Source organism: Lates calcarifer, linkage group LG13, assembly GCF_001640805.2.
Source record: "Lates calcarifer isolate ASB-BC8 linkage group LG13, TLL_Latcal_v3, whole genome shotgun sequence".
Taxonomy (NCBI): domain Eukaryota; kingdom Metazoa; phylum Chordata; class Actinopteri; family Centropomidae; genus Lates; species Lates calcarifer.
Window position 1 is genome coordinate 21,458,182 of NC_066845.1, and position 27,919 is coordinate 21,486,100.

Genomic DNA, 27,919 nt, shown 5'->3' on the forward strand with positions numbered 1-27,919 from the left:
ACAGCTAACGCTAACCAAATATCTCCTGTTGCTGGAACCACAGGCCGAACCGAACCGCACCCTCTACTGCATCCTCACTACTCCTTAACGCGCATGCGCTAAGACTGAATTTCCGGGTAGGACATGTAATATAAATAGGCTGGTCTGCTACACGGGCGACGGTAGAACATACGAAACCAATGATTCCCATATGTCCTGTAGTCTCCTTCACCTATGGTGAGTATCTTTAAAACGTGGAGATTGTTTTACAGTCAGCTAGAAAGACTTGAGTAACTGTACAAGTGCAAATAATATGAAGCTGGTGAAGTTAATGGATAGTCCTTGGACCGCTCGTTTTAGCCTGCTGCTAACGGTTAGCTTAGCGTTATTCTGTGTGTCTGTCCTCTGCAGTGCCCAGCCGGCTTGGTGAAGATGCCAAAATGGCTACCGGCAATTACTTTGGATTTACCCATGGCGCTGCCGCCCAGTACAGGTAAGTGGACCCTATTTGCTCTGTTTTTGGCTACAGTGTGCTGCATAACGTTTTAGTGGTCAGACGTTAGCTTAGTGTGTGTGTTGTGCAGGTAAATCCAGGCTGCCTCCATTGTTCAGGCTGGGGGAGGGGGCACTTATCCCTCTGCTGCGGCAGTTGGATGTAAGCAGTTCACACTGAAAATGGCACTGCGTTAATAAACCAAAGAGGCTACGCTGGTTCAACTTGCTTGCCAGAGCACACCGTGATCTTTATGTAAGTGAATGAGGCTGCGTCAGATGTTGCAGTATCACTATGGGTCTGAACTCTGGCTGGCCAAGAGTGAAAACAACCCTGCATCTAAGAGTTAGGACCAGGTAACACTACAGAATACCTGGTTTTCATTTAGGGTGTTGTTTGACAACTTTATATAGGTTCATCTATTCATGGTGTGAATGTGCTGTTGTCCACTATAGAAAGTTACAGGAATGGCAGGACGCAGCCTCTTCAGTTCTGATGAAGGAAAGGACCAGTAGCTGTGATGACGCATACTGGCATACACATACGCATACGCATACAGTTTAATGGTGGGGTTATGTCAGAAAATAACTGGTTGGTATGATGCGTCCCTAGACCAGGTAAAGAGGCTAAATAACCACTATACTTGCAGACAGAATGAAAAGCAAGCTGTCATAAGTAAGGACTGAGTACAGTCATCAATTACAGACATATATATATATATATATGCACTGTGTGTGTGTTTGATCAGTATTTCATGTCCTTTGCTGCACTGTCTGTAATTTAGTTTAATTTAGGAGCACTATTTACATTGACATTCAGCGCAACACACTCATTGTTTTCTTTTCCCTGTCCTGTGTTAATGATAAATGGACAAATTACAGAAATAACAATGTGCTATTGGATTTTAAAGGGAAGTATTATTAAAGTCTACATGAATGATGTAAACTTGCATTCAAATATGGGAGCTAATGGGGTAATCCTACACATTTTTGTGAGTGATCGCACTGTGCATGGGGGGAAAAAATCACACACAATCACCGGTTAAACAATGTTTACATTGAAGGGGTTTGAAGGTACTAACCAGCTCTATGGATTAATATTGTTAGATTTGATCTTATCCAGATCCTTATCATAACTTTGCAAAATTTTAAAATTTGTGGCAAATGACAACACACAGACAGCTTCCCTTTTAACTTCTTTGTAACAATTTGTTATTAGCTTAACCAGTGCGCTGTGGTTGTGTAAAACATGCCGGAAGACTGCAGACAAAACAGGTGGTTTGATAAAGAAGTATTCTTCTTTTTCTTATCATTATTATTATTATTATTGACCTTTTTCTTTTTATTGCACTTAGAGTAAGTGTAGTTGTTGTTGACCTATCTTAACTTCTCCTGGTTCATTGTGGTATGGGTATGGGTCCACCAAAGTCTCTCTGCTTGGCTGATTGCTCCCTGTGTGTGGGTGTGTGTGTACGGCTTGGCCCCGGACAGAGAGCAGACGTCAGAGAAGCAGCATGACCATAAATAATAAAACAGAAGATCAATGTATTGCCATTGTGGCAGGCTGCAACAGATAAATCATTGTATGGGAAACAGTGGATGAGACCTATGGACCTGACATGGAGCATATTTGCAGGTTGCACTGGTGCTCCTAGTCCTAATATCTAGTCACAAAATGTGAATAAGTAACTAGTCACAGTCTGGAGCCCTGCCTTGGCTTAACACGCCACTCAGTTGATCATGGTCAATCATGGGTTTGTTGAATTGATATGGTGCTTAAGTGGTCATTCAGATAATGTGCAAGTTGCTTTCATGGGGTCATGTTGCTTCAGGTACAGATTGAGATGATGAAATACTCATACTGGACATTCAGGATTGTAAGTGATCTAGGAGTTGGAAGGCTTACAAGACAGTGTAACTGAGACTGGACTTGAATAACTCTGGGCAGTTATTACCCTGGGAATTGTTTTATCTTGCAATGTGTTAATCTCTTTGTAAGCTGTAGAAATACATAAATAAACCACAGTATTTATGGCCATTATGGTCATTAACCACATATAACAGTAATGTATGTTTAAATAGCCATACAATAAACTATAAAACAAAAATAAAAGACAAACCTTCCTCTGGGCCTGGGGTGTCTGTAAGCTGAGGTTTGCACTATCAGCAGGATGTTTGCTGAATTAAAATCTGCCCTATGGAAACTCATTAATTTTGATCATCACTGTGTTGGTAAAGCAGTGCTTCCCCTACCATTGTCTTGGCAGGGCAGGCATTGTCTTGGATGGACTGGCGCCAACCCTAAACGTCTGAAAGTCAGACCAAATTATCTGCCTTTTTATTATGCATGCTATCTGCCAACGCTAGCTTTGCTGGCAAGTAGGCTAGCCCTAGTCCTCTCCTCCTCCCTCCCATCACAGTCATTCTAGGGGAAACGCTGTAAAGGAATTGCTTGAATCTGACTGAGAAGTCCATGACTTTGCAAACTGCCATCAGCAGCCTCCATTTAGCTCCATTATGAGTGCAGGCCAGTTAAGCTTTATGGCATCCACTGCCTTTCCCAAAGAGAGCCAGCTCACAGAGATTTGTTGTTTTAGGCTCATGTCCTTGTTGTTTAGGGAAGCACTGAGTTAAAGAAGATGATTTGTCCTGTGTACATAGTGTTTGTAATATGAATACACTGAATTCAGCATGTTTCAAAAATTGTATCACAAATCAAATCACAATAGCTGTCAGAAAAATCGCATTGAGATATTTTCCTAAAATTGTTCAGCCCCAGTGGTCAGAGCACTGACTATGTTCTGCAAGTACAGGGGATTTCAGATTAACTGACAAAGATTCTACCTGTCCTCTCACAGATGGTGCAGAACATTTTGTTAATTCCATCTACCTTTTCATGTCTTAACCATTTGAACTTTGAACAAACATTGTTTGGCTTTTTTGCAGTCATGTCTTCCATGTCTTAATGAGTGTGATGCTTGCCTGTAGTCTTGCTGGTCTTGGCTGTTTTTTTTTTTTTTAACTGACAGAGGAGTGTCTCCTTTCACATGTCGCAATGCCTGGTCTCTTCCTCTCCCCACAAGTATTCACCAGATGATGAAAAAATACTGCCTTTAACAGTGTATTTTTCAGAGTTTACACTGACTTTTTTGACGGCCAATATATTTGTTATTATTCAAGAGTTCCGGTCATATAGAACAACTGCCGGACATACGTTTTAAACGGCTAGTTAACAGCCTACATTTAAACAACAGTAAAACACAAACATTATGATCCAACAAATGTAATTTATTTAAAATAGTTAGCATGACTGAACTCTGAGGGATGTCTGCTTAGACATGTCGGAGTCGTGCTAAATGTTAATGTGAGTTGAGACAGAGATGTGTGAGATGTCCAAACACTGAATGAAACGGCAGGTAAAACCAAACTTTTGCATAATATGTTTATATGTAAAAAGAGACAACTCTGTTTTTGAGCCTGGGTCATGTGGGTGTAAATGACTGATAGGGACAAAAGTTTTTGGAATCGGTGCAGTATTACCAGCGAACAGAGACACTGCGAACAGCTGCTGCAGTGTAAACAAACGGTACATGCATCCACATCAACAGGTCAACTCTGATTTTGTGACACCACAATATAAAGAGTAGAGAATAATATGAAGTGATAGACTTATTTTATTTCCTAATGACTCAGACTGATTGACACCATGTCAAAGAAGTTGTTGGTGTGGCTGCATTTTGTCAAAACAGCTGACCAGGAAGTTGAGTGTAAACATTGTGAACAGCAGTTTGCATATCATCTAAACTTGTTTGCATTAGGATGCTCTGTCAACCATGCCAGCAGTGCATTACTTTCATTACAGCACAACAACCACAACACAACAAGTAAACAAACTCCATCTTCTGTGGCTCTCCTTCCAGTCACTATAGAGCACATCCCCCTGAGGGCCACTTGGGTTAGCCCCTCCTCTAAAGGTCAGCCCTTGTATATGGACCCACTTAGCTCTTTAACTCTTACTGAGGTACATCTGTACAGTTAGTTAGTTCCCTAAAGACGTAATATAATCAGCCCCCCCACTGTGTCCATATGCAGGAACTTCAGACATTAGATTAAATCCTCTTCTGTGCTGATGATGTCCTTTCACACAAACTCTGAGAAGACAAATTTAATCTCTTCCTCTATAATGTGATAGTGTTTCATTATCGATTTTATTGTCATTTCACTGTAGTGGCACTGGAAGATCTGAATGATCTAATCAAAGGTTTGTTTCAGAGAACTCAGAGTTTCCTTTTGTTCAGTGTAGGGAGTTTTCGTTCATTCACACACACGATACACCAGGGGAGGTTTGAGGTTCAGTGTTTTAGTTGTTGGGCAATAATGATAACAATGGTAATACATTTGCTATTCCCAGTAATGCTACTAGTCCCATGTCCTCATTTACAGTGACACACACACTTGATGAAGCATTTAAAAGATATGCTGCATTTGTGTATCAGAACATTTTCAGCACATTTTAATCATACTATGATAACCATGATTTTGGTCATTTTTATACTGGAAATTTTCATTGTGATGTATAATTATTTCAGTGATAGGAGACTGTCACATGCTTCCAAATTAATGAAATTTGTTTCTAACTCTGTCACAAAAGACACAAAACTATAAGTTATAGGCACTATGTAACGGAAACAAGGGGTCCCATTACCTTACAGAGAGCAGGAGTACTAGTTGTTGGATGATTGGTATAGAGAATGGACACACATGTTGATTTTGTGATTCTTGAAGTATATATTTGAAATAATAGTTTAGGTTTAGTTCATTTATTCTTTGTGTTGTATTTATTTTGTGTGGTTTTCTGTAAATACACGGCTCAAAAAAGTAAGGGAACATTTAATTATCAAAGTATAACACCAAGTCAGTTAAATGTCACGCATATCAATCTGTCCATTTAGGAAGCACAAGTGATTGTGATTTGGTGCAAATCAAAGCGAAAACAGGTGGACAGGCAAGACAATCCTGCAAAAAGGGAATGGTTTTGCATCAGGTGGCCACAAACAGGTGCTCTCTCCTTTATTATGAAATCCTCAGAGCGATTACCAGAGCTTACACTGGTGCAGTGAGCCCTGGGTTCCTCTTGGTGCTGGACAATGCCTGTGTGTAGGAGATTAAGTGTTCCTTTAATTTTTTTGAGCAGTGTATTTTGGGGTTTATATGATCCTGGTCCCACCTAAGTGGGCTCTTCTAATCAATCACTGGTATTAATGAGGGTATAAAAGGCAGCAAGTTGCTCTCTGTTGGTGTATCTCAATAAATGCTACTGTTGGTGTTTGAACTTTTACCCCAGTTTCATGCCTCTGACACACGACCATAACTGTTGTTCTCCCTTCCAGGGCATGTGCACCACTCTGTATATGGGGCAGAGTGCACACAGACACAGACACACACGCACACACACACACACACAAACACATGAAATAGGAGTAAAACCAACAAAATGTGAATGGCCAGCTAATCTTTGACCTTTCTTTTTTGTGTTGCCCTACCAGCCAGCAGCCAGCTGCCGGGGTAGCATACACACATCCCACCACAGTGGCCAGTTACACAGTTCATCAAGCACCTGTGGCGGCACACACTGTGGCAGCAGCCTACGCTCCCACCGCAGCCACAGTAGCTGTAGCTAGGCCTGCACCAGTTGCCGTGGCAGCTGCTACTGCTGCAGCTTACGGAGGATACCAGCCAACCCATGCTGCCACTGACTATGGCTACCCTCAGCGCCAGCCTGAAGTCCCTCCACCACCACCACCCGTTACCTCTCAGAACTACCAGGTACAATACAGGTTTTTCCCTGAGAGCCACAGAGATTAGAGACATTTATCATTTTTAATTGGACAGTTACAACAGGAATTAATAATAGTTCTTATAAGTCAAATACTTCTATATCTAAAAATCTTAAATCTATAATTTATTTCTTATGAACTTGAAAATGGATGAACGAATGCCTAAATAAATGGAATTTTAGAATCAAATTAAAAATTTCATATTAAGAGAAATAACAAACTCAATTTACAATTTGAACAAGAGCACAGGTTAGAAAAGTGATTCATTTTTACCTTTTGCATTTCCATTTTTTTCATTTAAAATTTATACCACTCATCACCTGTACCCACATGTCATATGCACAGTTTGTGGTTTTTCACAGTAAAGGCTTGTTGTATTTCATAAGTTCAGTTTGTCACATTATGCGTATGGTATTGCTTGTTTGTGGTTTATGTCAACATCTTTAAAGTGGGTAGGGCTAACTATGAGTATTGATCACAAAGTGTCTGTTCTCCCTGTGGAATGTTAACTAGTTGATTTTAACAGTAACAGACTCTAGCAAAAGGGAACTGCAGTAGGACTGTGCTTTCAGTTGCTTGATTTAAAATCTGTAATTAACTTTGTGAATTCACTGTTAAAACAGAATTTTCAAGTTGATTTTAAAATCAAAATAAAGCAATTATCTAGGTATTCATCAATCTGCTTTTAATTGGTTTAGTTTGTTTTAATAAACCTTATTGAAAGAACATGTTTATAGTATGTTCCTTTGTAACCATAATGCTATTAGAGCAATTATAATAATAATTTGTAAATATGTAATATTTTATTTCCTATTGAAATATGTATTACTGAAGAAATACCTGGTAATATAGTCTCTGTCGATTGGTTAATTCATTTGTAAAAATGCTGGGTGTTTTTTGGCTAATTTGATATCAATTGATCAAATGCTCAATAACCATTTACATGACACTTGTAGTCTTCCAAACTTCAGACTTTTCACTGGTCTCACTAAATGTAACTTTCCAGCTAAGATAAGTAATGGGTAGAAAAAGCAATTATCTATACTCTAACGTAGGGCTGTCGCCTAAAGCTTGACCGTTAGATGCATCAGTCAGGAAGTTCCTGATTCGACTCTGCTCACTGCTGTGTTCTTTTGCAGGACTCCTACTCCTATGTCCGTTCCACAGCTCCAGCTGTAGCTTATGACAGTAAGCAGTATTATCAACAGCCCACTGCTACAGCAGCTGTTGCTGCTGCACAGCCACAACCCAGTGTGGCAGATTCCTACTACCAAACGGGTATGCCGAATACACACTCAGTGGTCAGTTTATTAGGAACACCTAACTAAAACCAATGCACTCTATCCTATCCTATCCTCATGAAGGTTATAATGTTTAGTTAATATTGTGTTAAAGAGATATTGATTCAACTGTATGATCATTTTAGACAATGTAGTCTATGGTGCTGTTGAAAGACAATGCATTATGTTGATTATTATTATTATTATTATTACTAACAACAACAACAATAATAATAATAATTTTGTCCACCCTGTTCAAATCAATGAGGGTAGGCTGGGAATTTATTACAGAACTGTTGGAATTACTGAATTGAAATGCCTTGATTGGCTATTGCAGAAAAAAATGCAGTATCATAGGATCTGAGTGTATGAAAATCTTAAAGCAGCATGTATTATCAATATGCATCAACAGGAACATACACACCACATGACATGGACTGCTCCTTCAGTTCTGGTTTCTCATTTATATTTTCCATATGAGCCATACATGTGCTAACCTGACTACCATGGTCGACCTAAGTGACCGCTGTCAGGTCGAGAATTTACACTCCTCACATGCCAGGACTTGGGTGTAGTTGACAAGTTGATTTAAGTCAATTAAGTACCCTTACTCAGGGAATCATATATTTGTAAATATTTTTATTTTGCAATACATTAAAGAAAATATTTTGAGAGAGATTTATATCCACTTTTGTGTTTTCTAGCTCCTAAACCAGGATATAGCCAGGGGGTAACATCATACACCCAGAGCCAGCAGACTCGACAGGTGACCGTGATAAAGCCAGCTGCTCCCAGTCCAGCCTCTTCCACGTTCTCCATCTACCCTGTGACCTCCACTGTCCAGCCTGTGGCTGCTGCCGCCTCTGTGGTCCCGTCTTACTCCCAAAGCCCAACCTACAGCACAAATGCTGTCACCTACTCTGGTAAGTTGGACACTGAATTGAAATGGTACCAAAGTTTGTTCTGAGAAAACCAGGAAGCAGTTTTTGTGTGTGTTTTCCACTCTTAAGCACAACATGAATTTTCCATGAATTAAATTTTAGTTTAGAATTTAATTTTAGAATTAAATATAGTGAAGACACTGAAACTGATATTCCACCCATTTTATCCACAAGGCATCACCAATAGCGACTAAAAAGCCTGAGTCTACAGCCTGTTGTGTCTTAGGGAGACTGAGACTGAAACTGAGGCTGAGAATACTTTTTGATTTTCAAGCAGGGCTCCAGACCAACTTTTTCCACTAGTAGAAAAAATGGAAAAAATTATTCATTAGAAAATCATAGGAGCACCACTTTTAATGCACATGCTCTGCTTTATTTGGAAGGAAAAAATCTTTAATCTTTAAAATCTACATGAATGATTTAAGTTGCACTTTGAATGAAGAATGAAGTAATCCAACATATTTTAGTGAGCGATCACATTGTGTCCCATGAAAAAGTCCAGATCCACACCTGCTCATAAAGTTACTGGTTCTTTATCACTATTTTTTTAAATGATCATTTCAAAAACAAATTAATCCAGAACATTATTAGATTTAATTTATTTTAGAAACAACAGAACATTGTTTCTAGAGCACCAACAGTGACACCACCACCAAACACCAAAGTCACTATAAACTCAATAATGTCTTACTGGAAAGAAATCTGAAATGTTATTAAAATAAATGATATTCCTGACATCAGAACACAGACATCAGCTCAGTCCCCCTCTCTCTGCTGATTCACTGTCTGCAGCAACAGAGGGAGCAGAGTCTCAGCCAGTAAAGTTTACAAGACTCAAATGTTAAGGTTTGTAGCAAACCAAGCTCATCAGTTTGACAACACACAGACACTTTTAGCTTCTAAGTAACAATTCACTAATAACTAGTAGAGAGTATCGCTTTTCTTGTTGAACAGGTGGTTTGATAAAGTTCTTGTTGGCCTTTTACTTTTTATTGCGCTTACAGTAACAAGAGTTGTTGTCATTGTTGTTGATGTCAATATTCGTTATCTTCACCTGGCTCTGCCTCTCTGTTCAGCTGGTTGCTCTGTGTGTCCTCTCTTCCGCTCTCTGCCCTGTACTAGACAGAGGGGCAGTGACCATAAATGATAAAATAGAAAATCAGTATGTGATGGTCAGTGTTGATATTGTGTTGGACCACCACAGATAAATCAATGTCTAGGACCCCACCTGAGAATGGGAGTGCATATTTGCAGGTCTCACAGGTGCGCCTAGTTATAAAATTTAGTCGTGCTGTATCCAAAAATGGTCGCAAAATGTGTCTGGTTTGGTTTATCCTCTCTAGGAACTTCATACTCAGGCTATGAAGCAGCAGTTTACTCAGCAGCCTCCAGCTACTACCAGCAGCAGCAGCAGCAGAAGCAGGCAGTAGCAGCTGTAGCAGCAACAGCAGCATGGACAGGGAACTCTTTCACCAAGAAACCACCCTTTCAGAGTAAACAGCTTCGGCCCAAGCAGCCGCCAAAACCCCCTCAGATCCACTATTGTGATGTCTGTAAGATCAGCTGTGCTGGCCCACAGGTGAGTTCAGTCCAATGACATGAAGACACCATATAGTCCAATGTGCTCAGTATAAGTTTTTACATGTTAATGTTTGAACTGTGCAGACAGACGAGAGTTGTGCAGCCTCTCACATCTTGCATACAAATCTTATCTTGTTGTCGACCTAAAATATACCCCAGACACAGTTATTGGTACCCCTTTAATGAATTTAAATGAGTTCATCACCCTAACCCTAAATAAAAAAACAAGGCTCAAATGTGCTTAATTTCAGCATTCACATGACCCGAATTAACCAGTGAATGATTGTTTTAATGCATACAAACATACAACAAACAAGAAAGCTGTCTGAGATCATCAGAAATGCTCTTATCAAAAAACATAACAATTCCAAAGGCTACAAGGCCAAAGATCCTATTTCAACAGTTCATGTTATCATGAAGTTTCACAGCCATAAAACTGTTAAGATGCTTCAAGGAGGTGGTCCTAAGAAGAAACTCAATGACAGATGTCTGCAGTGGTTGGTGTGGATTGTGGAAAATACACCGCACAAGACCTCTAAAGAGCAGGCTGATCAGTCCGGCTGACCTGGACCAATCGAGACTGGAGGTTTCATATGCCATATGCCAATGAGTAGGGGTGCATGGGTAAAGGCAACCACTAAAAACGTACAAAAAGGCAAGACTGATGTTTGTAAACATCTGGGATAATGTTCTGACTGATGACATCAAAGTAGAGCTCTTTAGGAATTCTGTTCAGTCTGTTTATAGGTGACAAAATTCCTGGCCTAAATCCCTCTGAAAACCTTCAGAGAGAGCTGAAATGTGCCACTGCAGAGGGACCCCTGCAAACTTAAAGAGCTTGAAGTCATAGTAAGGGAAAAGTGGCAGAAACTACCAGCAGACAGCTTCTACATGACTACAAGAAACGTTTAGAGGCTTATTGTTGCCAAAGGTCCTGCAAACAAATAATAGTGAGGGGTGCCAATAATTGTGTCTGAGGTATGTTTTATGTCAGTATTTTTTATTTCATCATATGAAAGCACTTTTTGTTGTTGTTTATTAACTTGAGATATTTTCTGGTTCATTTGCATTTGTTACTGATAATGTTCTTAATTATTTACTTAAAGTTCAAAGGTGCCAATAATTTTGACCAGCACTGTATACATATTTGCAGTCAATGTGATCCTAGAGTAGTTCCTTTACTGGGGCTCTAAATGTTATATTTGTATATACACTCTAATCCTCCCACTACATCAGCTATCTGAAACGCCCCATTATGCTCTGTTGAAACGCTGTCTGTTAACATACAGTGATATGAAGGAGTTAAACGTGTGTGACCTACAGAATACATAACAACCATCAATAGTATCAAATGTGAGTATTTAACAAGTGATCCAGCAGAGCAGTTCTGGGTTAAAAAAAGGTTACCTTCACTTTTTCTCAGCATAGTTGAGTAGAGGAAGCTACAGTTAAATGATGTAGATTAAATTATGTTTTTTTTGTTTGTTTTATTATATATATATTTTTTATTTGTCTAAAAATGACAGTAATGGAATCATTTGTGGGCCAGACAACTACTTGTTCAGCAATGCAACTAATGTCTCTGTCTCACCCCAAACACTGAATGCATTAGACTTACAAGGAACATTTGGAAGGACAGAAACACAAGAAGAAGGAAGCAGCATTGAAGGTTTCCCAGAGCAGCAGCAGCAGTGGTAGTGGTGGAGGGGTGCTGGCCCGCAATGCTCAGAACCAGCTTCGCTGTGAACTTTGTGATGTTTCCTGCACTGGGGCCGATGCCTATGCTGCCCATATCCGCGGAGCAAAGCACCAGAAGGTAAGGATATGAGTGGGCCTAAAGGTGATGCTAACCCTTGTTAGATGGTAGAAAGACAAGGCAGTCCTCTGGGGCACTGTCATCTATGTTTGAATTTTAAATACAGTATATGATCATGACAGCCTTTCACACCCTACGGACAGTTATAAGTTGCTAACTAACTTAACCTGCATGTCTTAGTCTTTGGTAGGAAACTGGAGCACCCATAGAAAACCCTCACAGACACCTTAAGATCATGCAAACACCAGAGAGGAGAGGTGACAACAAGGGAGAATATTAAAAACAAGTAGATGAGTGTGCAGACTACACAATTAAAAGTTAAATCAAGAATAAAACCTCTGTTTTTAATCCTTGAAAAATTAATTTGCTTGGAATCAGTAGTCTAATGTGTATGGAAACCTCAAATCAGCTGCTCTTTCTGTACTCTGAATTCTCTTCTCCAGGTTGTGAAGCTTCATACCAAACTTGGTAAGCCCATTCCATCTACAGAGCCCAGTATGGTCACTCAGACATCGTCCTCCACTACAGCTGCCCCCAGCAAGACCACCACAGCCACCCTGAACAGTTCCAGCAGCACCAGCTCTCTGTGTGTGGCTGCCTCCTCCTCCCCTGCCACCAGCTCCAGTCCTCCCTACCTTAAACCTGTCAACATAGTCAGCAGTGGTGTTGCAGGTGTCAAGAACTCATTAGCCAATAACCTCTCTGCTGCCAACTCTGCCTCAGCTGGGAAGAAAGTCAGCACCCCCAAGATCAATTTTGTCGGTTGGTAAACACATGTAGATGCATTTCGATGCTGTTTTAAATACACACAGTTTGGTTTATACATACAAGAATGGTCACCTAGTAGCAAGTGTGAGTGCTGCCATTAAACTGGAGCCCAGCTGAACCACGGATTTTGTCTTTTACTACATGCAAGTACACATCACATATTTCATCAGATGTTTACACTACGGTTCTAATTAAATCAGTGTTCAACAGGAGCACTGCCTGTGATTAAACTACATTGTAATCTCTGATATGCAGGTGGAAATAAATTACAGACCACAGTGAAGATGGATGAGGCCAGAGCAGAGGCCAAAGTGGAGTCCTCTAAGCCTGCAACACCCTCATCAGGTTCTCAGGACCCCAAGACTGAAGTTTCAGATTCTCTGTCCACATCAGCCCTGGCCGGACTGCAGAGTGATGTCCAGCCTGTCGGTCATGACTATGTTGAGGAAGTAAGTTTTGACAGAGCTGCACATGGGCTTGAGACAGCCGACACTTATGGATCATAAATATATTAAAATATTGAGTGTAATATGTGAAACTCGTTCCTAGGTCCGAAACGATGAAGGCAAAGTCATCCGCTTCCACTGCAAGCTGTGTGAATGTAGTTTCAATGATCCAAATGCAAAGGAAATGCATCTAAAAGGTCGTAGGCATCGACTGCAGTACAAGGTTTGTAGCTGACATGTCTTGTACCTCCTCACAGAATTTTGATACACCTCTGTGTCTATTGGGTTGTCTCAGAGCAGGAGATGCAACAGCAGTTCTGCATTTCAAGTATATCAGGCAATGTTCTCAGATTGATGCATACTTCATCTTGTGTGCTACATTTTGGCTGAAATTGTTTTTTTGTTTTTTTTTTTTTAATTCTTCATGTTTTTTGTAGAAAAAGGTGAACCCAGATCTGCAGGTGGAGGTCAAGCCCAGCATCCGAGCCAGAAAGATTCAGGAGGAGAAGATGAGAAAGCAGATGCAGAAAGAGGAGTACTGGAGAAGAAGAGAGGAGGAGGAGCGCTGGAGAATGGAGATGCGGTATGGTTACAGTAATTACTTGCCAATGGTTAAGGGCTGGGCGGGTGGGGCTGTGTTGTGCAGCTGGACTTAGGCTTTAGTTTATATTTTCAGGCGTTATGAAGAAGACATGTACTGGAGACGTATGGAGGAGGAGCAGCACCACTGGGATGAGCGACGTCGTTTACCAGACGGAGGGTATCCACAAGGGCCCCCTGGCCCTCCTGGTCTACTTGGAGTCCGGCCTGGCATGCCTGGTCTGCAGCCTCAGGGTCCCGTGGTAGGGCTTTATGATGGTTACTATGCAGTGCGGTTCAATATGTTGCTAGGGACCATAACTATTTCTTAAAGGTAACTTTAGGAAATTGTTTGGTTTGTAATTGTTGCCCCATGGTTACACTACAAACGTGTTGTCCTACTTGGCTGATGACATATAAACCCCACATCAGCAGTTTTTCTACAGAACACAAATGGTGGTGTGTGTGTGTGTGCACAAGAGGGGGCAGGGGAGCGGTGTAACAACCCATATTGTAACAGAGGGTAGAGCAACAAAACCTCTCTAAAAAGAATCAACTGTGAAGAATGGAACACCTCACCACAGATATTTGCAATACTGATATCACCCATGCCCAGGAGGATCTAATCTGTCATCAAAAATAAAGGCGGGCATTCAAAATATTTTTCTAAAATGTACATGTACACTGATCCCTGTTAGCAATGTTTAACCATTTAAAAAATGCCCCATACTTAAATTAAACAAAGATGTAATGCATCATCTTCAATTATAACATTTCATTATCATAACATTTTATTAGATTTTAAGTCTTCGACTCACCACTGTTTGCTATAGAAGTTAGGAGGCTCATTGACTGAAAAACCGGACATGGTAGTTTCAGCTCCTGTATATTTGCAGGCGAGTAGTTTGCACATTGACATTTTTTTTATTACCGTTGTGCTGTGTGTGTAAAGACCTTTTAAAGATCAGTGAAACAGAATTACACATTAGTACACTGAATATTCTGACTTGGAGACAAAATACTGATAACACACTCAGTATTAAGCAAAGATGTAATGCACCATTGTTGTATTTATTTATAAGTCTTTTTTGTTTAATTATATTGGACAGGGTTAGCTATATTGTGTGCTCCCCCTTTACCTCATATTACTCTAACTACAGTTGGATATAAATAATAGATGTCAGAAGGAACACACAATACAAACTAGAAGCATAACTGACCTACAATACAACTGTAAAAATGACTCCTGGAGAGAGGGTTAAAATCAGGGAGATCATGCTGTTTACAAGTCACCTGTTATGTTAGGAAGGGCTTTGGTTTAATGACATGGTGGTTGTGAGAAGAGATGAACATTCAACGTCTGATCTCTATTGGTCAAAATACTGGTGAATAATTAAGGCAACGCTTATCTTCATTACGTACATGTTAAAGGTATTTATGGTATTCAGTCTTAAAGTTGCAGAGTTGCCTTTATTAATCATAGAAACTGAGATGTAAGTTTATAATGTGTTGTCAGCTGCTTGCTTTAAGCTTTAGTTTTCATGAACTGTGTGGCGTGTTAATGATGTTTTCTTTGAGAAGTGTCCAAACATCATAATCGAGCTAAAATGACCATCTGAAACACAGACGTGAATCTTTGTGTCTTTCAGCCCCCACGTCGGCCTGATTCTTCAGACGATCGCTATGTCATGACCAAGCATGCAGCCATCTACCCCTCAGAGGATGAGCTCCAGTCCATTCAGAAGATTGTGTCAATCACAGAACGTGCCCTCAAACTGGTCTCGGACATAATTACAGACCAGGACAAGGCCAAGGAAGAAGACAAAGAGAAGAAAGAATCCTGTAAAGACAGGTGAGATACCTGCTTTTACTTTTCAGATTGTCTACTGAATGCAGTAACATTAGAATGGTTAGCCTTCCTTTGCATAGAAAGACATACAGTCAGTACTGGAAGTGACTCCCAAAACTACATGACGTTGCACATCAAAAAACAACTTAAGCGTCTTTATGGCAGAGTCTGTTCTGAGTGAACAGCTGATTCTTACCAAAATGCCATTAACAATAGTTTGAAGAATATGAAGGTTTTTTTTTTTACTATTATTATTTCTGTTAGTTAAATACGTGTAGCCATCATACAGCAGCAGGCATTTATGTTTTATCTATAGTCTCTAAATTTGGAGACGTTCTGCATGGTTCTCGTGACCTGGATAGTTTTTTTTTTTTTTATATCTTCCAACACAGCAGCAGTATGTGATGGTATTTGATCATCCGTGCTTTACTTTACTCTGGTGAGCTGTTCCACAGATTGCAATTTTATACAGCTCATTTAGACCATGGCAACTGACTTCTTTTAGTCTTTTAAGTCAATAATCCAAACCCCACTGGGAGATCTAAGTGGATAGACTATTGTACTGTTTGTTTTCCTACATTTACTGTAGTGTCATTATTTTACAGAAGTAAATGCACAGTACACATTTCAGGTCTGTCCAATTTGGCCTGCATGTGGTACACACTGTCAGTTCAAAGTATTCTACTATTTGAGCTTGGCCCACAATCGGTGTAACCTCACATGCACTGTGTAGATGTATGATAGTGCTCACTGAAACTGAATTCATTTACTCATGATGATCATGAGTTCTGATGGCAGCTGCACGGAGCTGCGCACCTTCACAAGAGCTGCACCCGGCCTCCCTCTCTGTGTCTACACTGAAAACGTGGAGGGGGTGGTGGCAACTGCTTACTGTCTGAAAGTACCCTTATTTGGATAAATGGATAAATCTAACAGCAGAAACAAGTGACATGTTGCTTTGTTTTGCACATTTCACCTTTCCTCCAAACATGAGCATTTTTTTATTTGGCTGTTTAGAATGCTAAGGTAACCAAATTTCTTTTGGTCACAAGAATATTTTTTTAAAAATTCTTTTAAGCAGTGATATACATTATTTATTTCAATAAGCCAATGGAATTCTGTATTAGAATAAATTTAACTTTTAAGAGTGATACCATTTTAATTGTTGCTTGTTTTGGTTTTCTCCCATCCTCCTCGTGTAACTGTCTAGAGCCCTGAAGGGAGTGATGAGGGTCGGAGTCCTGGCCAAAGGCTTGCTTCTTCGTGGAGACAAAAATGTCAACCTAGTCCTACTCTGCTCTGAGAAGCCCACCAAGGGCCTCCTGACCCGCATTGTGGAGCACCTCCCCAAACAACTAACAGTACTGTCTTTGCAAATGTCACACCACAGATGATTTCTCTAGCAGCCACTTAAATCAGTACCTACCTCATGCTTACTAAGATACCTCATTGCCTTTGGTTTAGGCGTCAAATTTTAGTAATTTAAATCGTAAAACTTTTATTAGGGGATTACTGTCACAGTAATGTACTAGGGCAAATATTAAACTGAAAGTCTGATGTTAGATAACACATAGTTTTTCATTATGTTTGCAACCTGGTTTTGAGCAAACCTAAGACAATTGTTTTCTCCAGCAAAAATCTTTCTCTGTTGAAGTTAAGGAAACAGCCTTTTTAAAATTGTTATGTGAGATGAAGTCACAGTGGCGCAAACATGATTAAATAGAAAAACGTTTTATAATGTCTCTCAGTTATCAGTAAAACAGGGCCCTATTGAGCACCTCTTTATGAAGTGCCCTTATAGGTGCCCTTTCATTTTTTGGAATATGTGATGCAGTTGCTGGTGTAATGGGGGGAGCTACAGGTTCTGTATGGGTGCTTTTTAAGTAAAGTGTCCTGCACTATAGTGGAGCTAAGCATTGTCAAGTGCTCTCATAGTGAAGAATATGGGATACTGTGCCCTATAAGATGCTCTTACTCTGTAGAATGTCAGCTAAATATTAGGTAAAGCCCATTTTAAAATTGATTTTGGTGTAATACTACTCACTGATTTTCTCAGCCACATCCTCTTTTCATTGATCTTTCATCTCAACTGCATCAGTTGAGTGATCATTCTCGAAACTGCAAGTGATCATGACCCATCTTAGAAACAGATGTGGGGAAGAAAGGCTCTCGGGTCATCTGCCCTTCAGTGAGAGGGACGTCAGTTGACCTCGCTTCCCCAATACTTCTCGCCTCACTGACGATACTGAGAGATGTTTAAGAAATTAAACATTCAAAAGGTTATCTATTCTCTGGATCTTATTACAGAGACATCTGCAAAAGAAATGTTCTTAATACAGCGCTGCTGTTTCCCTTATATTCTCAGTCACCCTATAAAATGTAACTCTAATCTAAACATGTATCATTGGTCTCTGCTGATGAGGGCCCATTGAATCAGGTGCTTTATAGCTTTTCTCCCACCACTGCCTAGCAGTCCACATGAAGTAACAACTGTACCAATCAAAGTGGCTACTAAGTGTAGATGACAGCACCTAGGTGTGATGCAGTTATTACTCTGAGAAATGCCTAGTTATAAGTACAATGGACTTTGAAATAATGTCAGTGCATTTGCGTTTATACCATTTCTTCCAGATGGTCACACCAGAAAAATATGAGGTCAAGGGATCTATCCAAGAAGCGGCCATCATTCTGACATCCTGTACCGAGCCAAAGATGCAAGTGACAATCACATTGACTTCACCTGTCATCAGAGAGGAAAATGGCCGGGACGGAGGTTGGGAAACCCATCACAGCCTTTCCCATTGCACCTCTTTACTTGTCTTTCTGCTCTCTCTCTCTCTCTATGAAATCAGTTTCAATATGTTGGTTGACACCCTGAAGAGCACTGTCCTGCTGGCACTCCAAAGAGATTATTTTGTTGGGCCTTAAGTCAGATCACTCTGGCAACTTTGCACTTTATGTAGGATTGATTTGGGTTTCTGAAATTAGAAATGACAGGGCCACCAAGGAAGTGCAAGCTTGATAACATTAGTTGTGGTCTCTTTCCTCCAGGGTTTGTTGTGCACACATTTAATACTACCTCTGTTAAACAACTGAAAACCATTAGACTGGTGTTTTCCCAATTAAACATTATATTTAGATAATCTGCTTTTATTGGTCTTCAGTGGGAGTCCATGAAAAATCCCCAAGTTAGTGATTTGTCTCCATTAATACTATTTCTAATTATGTGCAGCAGATCACTTATAGTGTCAAATTTAAAAAAAGATGAAGGGGCAAGTGCCAGCAGTATTGCTCTTATGCTTTTTGCTCTTGTAACTCTTACCTCTCAAATGCTATCTTTATCCTTTAAACAAGCATGATCAGTGTTTGCATTGTGTTAAGTCTAGTTTTTCCCAGGTGAGATTCTATTTTGTTTCCTGTGTTCCAGGGGATTCTGTTTCCATTTTACTGTTGGCTACAATCAATGGGAGACGCACATTATAGTATCTTTTCTCCAAATTTTCTTTGCGACAAGGAGACAAAAATTCCTGGAGGAGATGAACAAATAGACAACAGGAGGCACTTCTGTTCCTCGATTTAATTTGGAATCAATTGTGCAAAGATGTTTGAATTTTACAACACTTTCTCAAATCAAGATCTGGCCTGAGGCAGAGGAAATTAGTTATTTTCCCACAGGAAACAAATCTTCCTTTTGTGTACTGGTGAACAGTTCACCATGCTGAGGTCCCCTGTACTGAAGTGCTCCCCTGAGTTGATTGACATCTTCCTTTATACACATAGGACTCAAAATTGGGCTCAATAGGAGTTACTATTTAGCCTAATTCAGTTTAAATGAAAGCCTTTGACAAGTTTTTGTCGTTTTGATTTCACTGACGACGGAAAGATGAGGACAGATAATTTGAAGAATTTTTCCCTTCTGAAATAATTGACCATGGAAAGATAAAGATAAACCATGAGAAGTATTGTTTGGAAATCGGATTAATTCAAATTATTCTTAGGGGAGTATTGTTAAGAGTTCAGGTACGAAGGCTATGATAGAGGAATCTTTGGTTGGACCTGAGTACAGCCTTTGGTATACAATGATTGTTGGGGTCTTATTCCAACCTACTGATGTTAGGTATGCATGCAGTGATATCCTAACCCCTTTTGTTTGCTGGTAGTTCTCATGTTTTTTTTTTCTCTTCTTCAGCACTCATTGCTTCCTCCTCTTTATATCTGTAGTAATTTTTAAAAGTCCAGCACAAAGACTCCTTTATTCCTTTGAACAAAAAAGAAAAAAAAGAAGAAATTCCAGTACATTGTCTCTCATCAGAGGTTTAGTAAGGCCCAACAGCTTCGGAAGGATTTTTGACCAAGGTTTTCTCACATCCCAAAAACTTTGCCACACCTACTATTGCCATGCCACGTTTTTATCAGGTCACTCACTATTAGCCATTTTCCCTTTTGTTTATCTTTTTAAACCAATCATCATTAGCCACAGAAACCCTCCTCTGTCCCAATGCTTGAGTGAAGAAAATTTACTGAAATTCAAAATTCTCATGGTTCTTACCGTACGATTTGCAACACAATTACCTGATAAAATGGTATTGGCTTCAAAACGTTTGTGAGCTTAAACCCATGTAATTTAGCTAGATTTTTGGTTTCCAAACACATTAGTTTATTTGTCCTAAATGTTGAGTCAGTAAATTCACACCTTTTAGAGAATATAATGACTTAACATGTTGGACAGTGCCAAAGTTACTGGACAGATACAGATTGACAATATGTTGGTTTGTGTAGTCAGTTTTTTTTGAATGTCAGTCACCTTTTTCAAACTAAGCAACCAATTGTAGGTTGTCATGGAAAAAACATTGGTATGTGTGGCATTGTGTTTGTTCTTTGCCAGCCTCGCTGACCTGGTCAAACACCCGTTCCTCATCACCATTTTGACACTTCAAATCCATTTTTAGATGTAACCTCGGGTATGGTGAAAGACCCAGCGGACGTCTTGGACAGGCAAAAATGCCTTGACGCTCTGGCTGCTCTGCGCCACGCTAAGTGGTTCCAGGTTCGGAACATCATTTTACTTTCTTATTGTAGCCTTATGAGATGCATTATTTATTTGTTTATTCATTTATCTGTGTTTTACACATTTGGTTTTCATTTTATAATAATGAGGAAAAATATTACTATTTGAAGCAAAAACAAATATTCAAGGATGCCACCCATTACAACACTGATCTGGTCAATGTCCATCACATGTATTGATTATAAATCTAAGTTTATCTGAAGCTTTTATATGGAAATAATACTCTAGCAACGAACTGGCATCCTTGTATTCCCTTTTCAATTTCCCAAGTTACTGCATTATGGTTACATGTGATTCCATAAGGCTGCACAATAACTTGCACAAAGTTGTGCCATCAAGAAGTGCTTTCATGTTCAACATTTGTATTGTTTTTATTCTATATATTTTTGTAGAATGGGGATTGAGAGAAAAAGGAACATCTGAGTAGTTTCCTGTGATTCTGCTACCTGAGCAAAAGCACAGACAAAGTAAAGCAGATTTCCTTGGCTCTTTCAGTCCCTATACTCTCCTCTCAGGTGGACTCTTGTACTTTTAAGTACCTGTTTGTGAGATACCTGGATAAACCAGGGGTCAGGGTTTAGAAGATGGCAAGAAAAGTCCTCCTTTCTTGTGCATCTTGCAAACTTTGAACTCCCTTACTAACTATGAGGTACAAGACTACTGGGAATGGCAGCTGATTGCAAACTCTTATGGCTCATACACTCGTCAAACCATACTCAAGCTTCCATTATGCACAGTAGTGTTTGGACCTCTATGACAGAACTGATTTCACTTGTTTGCTCCATCTTTTGTCTGTCTTGGTCAGTCCATAAACCTAACTTTTATTACATCAAAAGGCTAGAGCTAATGGTCTTCAGTCCTGTGTGATCATCATCCGAATCTTGCGAGACCTCTGTCAGAGAGTTCCTACGTGGTCGCCCTTCCCGGGATGGGTAAGTATATGTTATCTGAACGTGCTAATGAAACATTTAAAGGCTTCTGTGAACTAGGCTGTCCCTGAGGAGAGTTGTCATTAATGACAGAAACCTGAAACCTTTGGTCACCAGAGCTCAGTCTAGGACCATCATTTGAACAATATCAGGAATGTCCCCTCTGACAGCAGGAACATCAGGAAATATGCCTGTAGTATCATTTTTGGTTTCTTTTGACTCTAAAGATCGCTTGCAGACACAAACTTTGTCTTGAGATTGGAATCATGTTGTAATTATTGTTGTTTAAAGTCCTGGTAAAGCAGCAATACTAAATGCTGAGTTAGTCACACCAGAGAAAAAGGTGCTATTAACAACCACTCAGCTAAATCTGAATGGTTAAAAAATATATGTAAATATATACAAATATGTTTCAAAATCATAACAAAATAAGGAGCTCTCTCTGCTCTGAGACACTGGGGGCGTGTCCACTGAAACCACACCTACTCAAACAGTGCAGCACAGTGACAGTTAGCACCATGACCTGAAAAATGGGGAGATGGTCGGTTCAGCCCCGTTCAAAAGTTACAGCTGATTATCTCTGAATTCCTGTTGTGTCTGATGAAAGTTTGTAAAACTAACCAGAGTGAAGCGGTCACTGCAGAGACAGGTGTTGGTGGCGTTCCTCAGCTCTCCATCAGTGTGGCTCTTCACTAAATTAATCCACCTCCTCTTAATGCCTTTGAAAGTTTAAATAAGGCAAAGGCTGAGTTGTGCTGCAAACTCTGGCATCCAGGGAAGATGCATTTGTGGGACAACAGCATAGCTAGCTAGTAAAACCTTTCATAACTTGCAGTCCAGTGTGTCATCAAGCCACCATTTCAGACACGCCCATAAAATCCTGATGGAAAACTGAAACGGTTTAACCCCACAATGCAGTGATACGTAGATTACAGAATTTACACATTTTCAGACACTATTTTCTAACATAAATAATGTGTTTGTGAAGCAAATTCAGAGATTTGTCTATAAAGTCTTTAAGCAACATCCTTACCTTGTAGACCATTTAGTAAGGGTCCCTGGTGTTGGCTCCTGTCCTAGATCAGAACCCTGTCCAATAGCCCTGCAGTCTATCCGACCCTCATAGTGTTCAGGTTGGTCAGGGCTATGGGTTAGGGTTAGTGTTGATTTTTATCCTGTAATTGTGAAGGCCTCAGTGTTTGTTTCCTCATACAGTCTGTTTTACAGTTTTAACACGTGTAATGAAAGTATTTGGAAGCTCTCCTCATCAGCTGGTTACTGCTCAGCAGACTGTCCTCCCACACCAGTCTTCTACATAATCTGCTGAGCTGAGCTGATCTACTGAGTTCTCAACTAAACCCACAGTTGAAAGCAGTGTAGCACTGACCTGTTGTTGTGTGATTTTTAATGTGTATTATTTAATGACTTCACTGTTATCTCATCAACATCTTGTATTTGTCATGGGGGAGAAAAAGGTCAGATGAATAGATTTCATCACAATTTTCATCAGTGCAATTAACACAGATGCAGACAGTCCTGAATATTTGATTTTTCTATAAATTGACCAATGGCACAATATATATATATGGCACAATATATAGTAAATTTACCTCAGTTGAGTATCTTCACCTGTCAAATACTGCACTGTTGAACTCAGTTGAAAAGACAGTGCTGGAATGGTCTGCCTGTAAATAATAGAATATTAGCAGGTACATAACTAGGGCTTTTCTTTTCTTAACCAACACCGTGTTTTATTGTTTATTTTATTAGACATTAATGTTTTGGTCAATAAAAAGTCATTTTTAAAATGTGTATTAGTGTGAAGCATGTCTGCTTCTGACAAAACATGTTTAGATTTATGTTTATATATGATACAGTCTGTATAAATTACCCCAAATTTCTTATTTCTAATTTAATTCCAACTTCTAATTCAATATTTCCAAAATTTCCCAGCTTAACTTCCGATTGAACGTTTCTGGAAATTAACTGGAAATTTTTTTGCCCCTTTGCAACCCCATACACAACTAAGAAGTGTGTTGCATTGGTCAGAAACATTTCACTGGAGTATTGTGGAGCTGACCTTTGGAACAGTTGCTGTAATGAGTGTGTATTCACCTCACGGACTGTTGTGATACTGCAGAGGTGGTGTGTGTTTGACAGGTTTTTAAACCATCCTCACTGTTCACTCTGTGTTCAGGCCATGGAGCTGTTGGTGGAGAAGGCCATCAGCAGCGCCTCTGCCCCCCTCAGCCCCGGTGATGCATTAAGACGGGTCTTTGAATGTATTTCTTCTGGGATTTTACTCCCTGGTAAGTAAGTGTTTAGTGGGATATTATTACTGCAGGACCAGACTGTTGACTGGACCTGTCCGCTCAAAGCAACATGTCCATAGAATATGAAGGTACAGCCAGAGTAAGTTAGCTTAGCCTCACACAAACACTGGACACAGGGAAACCACTAACCTATCTGTGTCCAAAGGTAACAGAATGTGTGTGGTTTATAGTAGAGAAGAAGTGACCTCAGCTTTGATTCAGGCCTCACAGGAAGAAATCCTGAATGTCTTCATGTCTGGATTGACTGGTTTCTCTGCCTTCTATAGAGGCTGGGGGAAACCAGGGAGCTCTGTGTGAACACAGAACATTAAAAATATTCACATTAACAGGAGATGTGTGATTTAAAGAGCTGTCTGTGGAGGTCATACTTTACTTCGCTCACCAGAGAGAAAAGAATGGACTGGAGGGGTGAATTTTCAAACTTCCACACTGATGAATGCATTGATGCAGAGACACTGAAAACACAACGAACCTAATGAAATTTGATTTCTGTGAACAGGTGGACCAGGACTGGTGGATCCCTGTGAAAAGAAGCCTGTGGACACCCTGACACCCATGGGAGAGCAACAGAGAGAGGACATCACCTCAAGTGCCCAAGTATGACCTCTGATTACATAGAAACTCTGTGTGACTGAGACATGAGGACATGAACAGTGCTGCAGATGGTGAAAAGTTTAGGAGCAGGATTTTAATAATCAAAAGCCAAGAATGGCCCACCCTTGACACACCCACATTTAACCATAAATACATATAAATGAGCCATTGATCAATGGGTTTTCATGGTAAATCATAGCTGTTGTGAGGAAGTTAAGATAAATTTTCTGACACAGAAGTCAAGGTTCATGTGGGTGAGGCAGAGGTCAGAAAGGACATATTACTGGGTGGGGTCACAAGCAAAAGTAAAAACAGTGAGTGGCAACACGTTGCTGCTGTGGTCAATGCAGTGAGTGCAAGAATCACATCCCACAGTCAGAGCCTCTCTGCTTCAGGTGGGGGCAAAGATACACCTTACATCATTCCCAAAGACAGAAAGTTATGAAGATTATATATTGTTAATTATATCAGTTGCCAGAAACCCCAGTGTCATTGGTAGCCTACCTGTATTTGTACAGGACTATTCAGGCCCCATTTTGTGCATATGTAACAGTTATAAATGAAACCCCTGGTCTTTGTCATCTCTGGTACTTTGACACAGCAGCATTATCAGGTGGTAAACTGTCAGTATGTATTTCTGGCTCCAGCTCTTCACCAGGACATGTTAGGCTTCACATGAAATGTGTTCTGGGGATTTGTTAGTTCTTGAAAAGCTTGGTTTTGTGTGGTTTGATAAAGACGATCCAGGTTCTGCTCAGGTTTCCTCCACCAACACATTCACTGTTTTGATATGTTGTGTGTATTTCCTTCCAGTTTGCTCTGAGGCTGCTGGCCTTCCGTCAGATCCATAAAGTTTTGGGCATGGACCCTCTGCCACAAATAAACCCTCGCTTCAACATCCGCAACAGCCGCAAGCGTCGCCGTGACAACAGCGATGGAACAGACAGCTTTGAGGGCGAAGGCAAAAAAGACAAGAAAGATTATGATAGTTTCTAAGCTTCTCTGTTATTAATTTAAAGTAATCTGCATACGAAACTGTACTAACATGACGTATGTGTCGTCTCCTGTGTATTGGGTTTTTTTTTTTTTTTTTTGGTTTTTTTTTAAGCTACAAATGTACCAGTGTAACTGCAGCCTCACTTGGTATTACACAAACAAAAAAGTCCATTTGTGTACTGTTTTAGTTGTAGATTTCTTTGTGGAAAGTCAAGCTTCACACCCCTCTGTATTAGATAAAGCAGTTTTTACCTGATGTGTTGATGGAAGTGGCTTCTTAAGCTTCTGCTCTCACTCCCTGTGAACTGTGTCTGTTTGGCTGTAAGTTGTGGGTGAAGGAGGATGAAGTCAAACGTGTGTGTACCATAGATCAGGAGGAATGAGAAATGTCAATGCCTTCATTCATCTGTACAGCTGCATTCAGAGGTGGACTGCTTTGTTGTTACTATTGTGAAGCATTCATTTGGCCATCTGAATTTTTTTTTCAAGGTTTTCCTTTTGAATATGAATAACTGTGCTTAATGCAAGTGATGTTTGATGCTGTGCTCTTGTTATGTCCCAGTGCTACACTTGAGATAAAAGTCATGTGGGGCATCGCACAGATTCAGAGGAACTTTAACTGTTGATAGATCTTCGTTTGTAGTGAAGTTGTCAGCCCTAAATGTAGTTTTGTCTTTTCTTTTTCATATATATCAAAGTATTTGTATAATGTTTAGATAAAAACATGGCCACGTGTTGATATTGCATACTGTTTTGGCTTTTAAATTGAGTTCTCCTGGTTAATAAGGATCTTTATCGGCTTGCTTGCCTTTTAAGTTGTTTAGGTGCTAAATTAAGTTCAGTATTGGAAATAAGGATAAAAATAATGACTGACAGTGGAAGGGACAGTGATGCTATAGGTCCTGCTGTGAATGACTGCTTTGCTTTGCATTCTGTTTCACACTTCCTGTAGCAGAATAAATACATTTCCAGAATGAACAACTTTGAATCTTTTTTTTTGTTTCTTTGATGGTGTACAGTGTAAACACAACAGTTCACATTGACTTTAGATTATTAATAATTAAAAGATGAAATGTAGTGACTGTGGACCATGTGGTTCAGAAAACACAGCAGCTGCAGATCAGGAAAAAAAAACACAGGTCACAAACTTTAGGTCTGTTGCTACAGCAGTTTCCTCTGTGACCCCAGCCTGCACTCTGGGGTTACAGAGTAAACTGCTGCTGCTTTATTTCAACTTCCCCTGAGTTTCAGTGTCTTTTCCTCATCCTGAGTGTGAAGAACATGGTGGATATCTGTCTTATCAGAGCTCAAGTAATTTGCAGACTGACTGACTGTTTGGAGACTGATTAAAATCCCATTTGGAATTTACATGTATTCAGTTTACATGTGGAAGTTTTCTTTTTAACACTGCAATGCTTTGCTCATGCTGTAGATCACAGCAAACCTTTCAGTCCTCGGTCTGGCCCACAGCAGGACTGACGCCAGGGCTGAGGTCAAGGTTAAGTGATTCTGTGGCATGCATCCTTCATTAGACTGTCACAGAGGGGATTCACCCTGACTTACCCATCAACCATGCTCTGGTCAAGCATCTTTGTACAATGAATATCAGCCTTTATTTCCAACATTCCAATGCAAAACTATGAAAATACCATAAACGGTTCATCCATCCATTATCTACACAGCTTATCCTTTAGAGGTTGTGGGGGTGTTGGGGCCAGTCCAGGCTGACACTAGGGGAAGAGGTAGTGTACATCCTGGACAGGTCACCAGTCTATCACAGGGCTGGTTTGAAAAGCATTTCACTGTACAAAAAAAGAGAAAGTTTTCTCCTCTGTGCCCAGCTTGTCAGTACACACATGTCCAAAATGCCAAAATATCTGGTCTATTTTCATTAAAAGAAATCATTTAGTTGCTGGCATGTGCATGCCACAGGTCATGTTATGACTTGATAAAAGTAAACCAGTCCATCACCACCTGAAACTGAAAACAGTTGCAGAAAATCTTAAGGGAGTCTTAACATCAAGACTGGTTCATTAAGAACTTCACATTGGGAGGTGGTTCTTTTTCAAAGTTTTTGGTGAATATAAACAATAGTTTAATTTGAAAAATAAAAAATTCATTTCTGGTCCTGCAAATTATGCTGTCTGTTGTGCCAGGGTCCAGACCTCCACTGTAACATGCTGTAAATTCCATCTATCACTAAAGCCACATGCTAAAAGGACTTCTAGAGGTGAACCCCAGCAAAATCACATGGGCTGGATCTGCTGTCTCGGATTCTTGCTGGTGATGCAGTTTGTCAGGGTGACGTGATACAATGATTTGCCTTAAAGTTAGGGAAAATATTTGTGAACAAACAGTAGATTTACAGTATGGACGATCAGCATGTTTGTGCTGTTCTGTCCTCTAGATGGTGCCAAAGCCCCTCAAGCAA

The 27,919-nt window shown here is 40.0% G+C and overlaps 1 protein-coding gene across 2 annotated transcripts; it reads left to right on the top strand.

The window, feature by feature from the left end:
- The first annotated feature begins 95 nt into the window (after positions 1–95).
- Positions 96–26,469, top strand: zfr (zinc finger RNA binding protein). Of its 2 annotated transcripts, XM_018668887.2 has the most exons (20): positions 96–216; positions 391–472; positions 6,018–6,297; positions 7,448–7,586; positions 8,293–8,511; positions 9,873–10,108; positions 11,723–11,926; positions 12,370–12,688; positions 12,950–13,143; positions 13,244–13,363; positions 13,578–13,723; positions 13,817–13,982; positions 15,369–15,571; positions 16,779–16,929; positions 18,200–18,341; positions 20,518–20,615; positions 21,473–21,568; positions 23,763–23,874; positions 24,398–24,495; positions 25,306–26,469. In XM_018668887.2, exons 1-20 carry the CDS (start codon positions 180–182, stop codon positions 25,486–25,488), a joined length of 3,225 nt encoding a protein of 1,074 aa, XP_018524403.1. In that variant the 5' UTR covers positions 96–179; the 3' UTR covers positions 25,489–26,469. The 2 variants fall into 2 exon arrangements, 1 of the variants encoding a protein (XP_018524403.1); XR_007814491.1 differs by lacking the exons at positions 20,518–20,615; positions 24,398–24,495; positions 25,306–26,469 and having other exon boundaries at positions 23,763–23,815.
- The last annotated feature ends 1,450 nt before the right edge of the window (positions 26,470–27,919 follow it).